Source organism: Acanthisitta chloris, unplaced genomic scaffold (assembly GCF_000695815.1).
Source record: "Acanthisitta chloris isolate BGI_N310 unplaced genomic scaffold, ASM69581v1 scaffold1899, whole genome shotgun sequence".
NCBI classification, from domain to species: domain Eukaryota; kingdom Metazoa; phylum Chordata; class Aves; order Passeriformes; family Acanthisittidae; genus Acanthisitta; species Acanthisitta chloris.
In genome coordinates this window covers 42,759-43,836 of record NW_008689581.1, presented here as the reverse complement: position 1 = coordinate 43,836, position 1,078 = coordinate 42,759, and the positions used below count along the sequence as shown (strand labels likewise).

At 48.2% G+C, this 1,078-nt stretch overlaps 1 protein-coding gene across 1 annotated transcript; it reads left to right on the top strand.

Moving 5' to 3' along the window:
• Nucleotides 1-266: 266 nt before the first annotated feature.
• LOC103808655 (C-type lectin domain family 4 member D-like) lies at nt 267-776 on the top strand (the record flags this gene model as incomplete). The annotated part of the gene is made up of 2 exons (XM_009081454.1): nt 267-418; nt 642-776. Coding segments are annotated over 2 exons (287 nt in total), but the record flags the coding sequence as incomplete, so codon positions are not given.
• Between the last annotated feature and the right edge of the window lie 302 nt (nt 777-1,078).

Genomic DNA, 1,078 nt, shown 5'->3' with positions numbered 1-1,078 from the left:
AGAAAATGTGTCTCTCAAGAAACAGAGATTACATGGATATAGTAGAACAGACAGAAAAAGGGAAAGGCCATTCAGCCAGGGACATTGTGGCACGAGCCTGTCGTGCTCTTGACAGTTTTACTTGTAGTGCATGGAAGACAGCATTTACCTCTTTCAGTGTTAATGGTGCTGTTCAAACCCCTCTCCTAACTCCTGAGACCCTACATTGAACACACGAAGAGGAAGGATAGCACATCTTGTTTCGAACTATTTTTTTCCCCCTGCAGTGGAGGGCTGGATTTTCTGCCCAAACGGCTGGAGGTGCTTTCAAGGAAACTGTTATTACCTATCCATTGATACAATGTCGTGGGTTGAGAGTGAGCAGAACTGCACTGGGATGGGCTCCCACCTGGTGGTGATCAACAGTGCAGCAGAGCAGGTAAGTGCACAAGGCTGACAGAGGGAGAGAGCAGCCAAAGACACAGTGTCGAGCCCTGGAGGGAACTCAGAGCCCCTCCTTGTCCTGCAGGGCAACAGGAATGTCCTGTCCACAATCCTGCAGCACATGCTCCCCTCTGACACCAGCCCCATCCCACAGGAACTCCTGATGCCTCCCTCTGCTCAGTCCTGCACCTCATGGACATTGTGGGTTTTTTTCCCAGGAGTTCCTTTTCAACTTGGCAAAAGAAAAAGTTACTAGCAACTATGAAACAAAGTACTACATAGGCTTATCTGCTTACAAAAATGGGCAATGGCAGTGGGTGGACCAGACTCCGTATGAGAAGACAGCCACGTGAGTACCCTGGTGGAGTGAGGGATGTCCTGTAGTTCACACCCCTCAGTCCAAGTGACCAATACACTGTGTAAGGCAGGTATTGGCAGAGGGGGATTTCTGTCCCCAGCTGCCCTGTAGGTCAGAAAACTTAGCTAGTTTTCTAGTCAAAACTATGGCTCCTGATTTCTATCTCAGTAACCTTCCTTTTCCCTTCCACAGCTCTTTGAGGTGATTTCACCTCCATTGTCATGGATGCTAGTGCATTCCTAGTAAAGGAACTTTTTTTACAGGTTCTGGAAACCTGGGGAACCCAATTTACTCTTT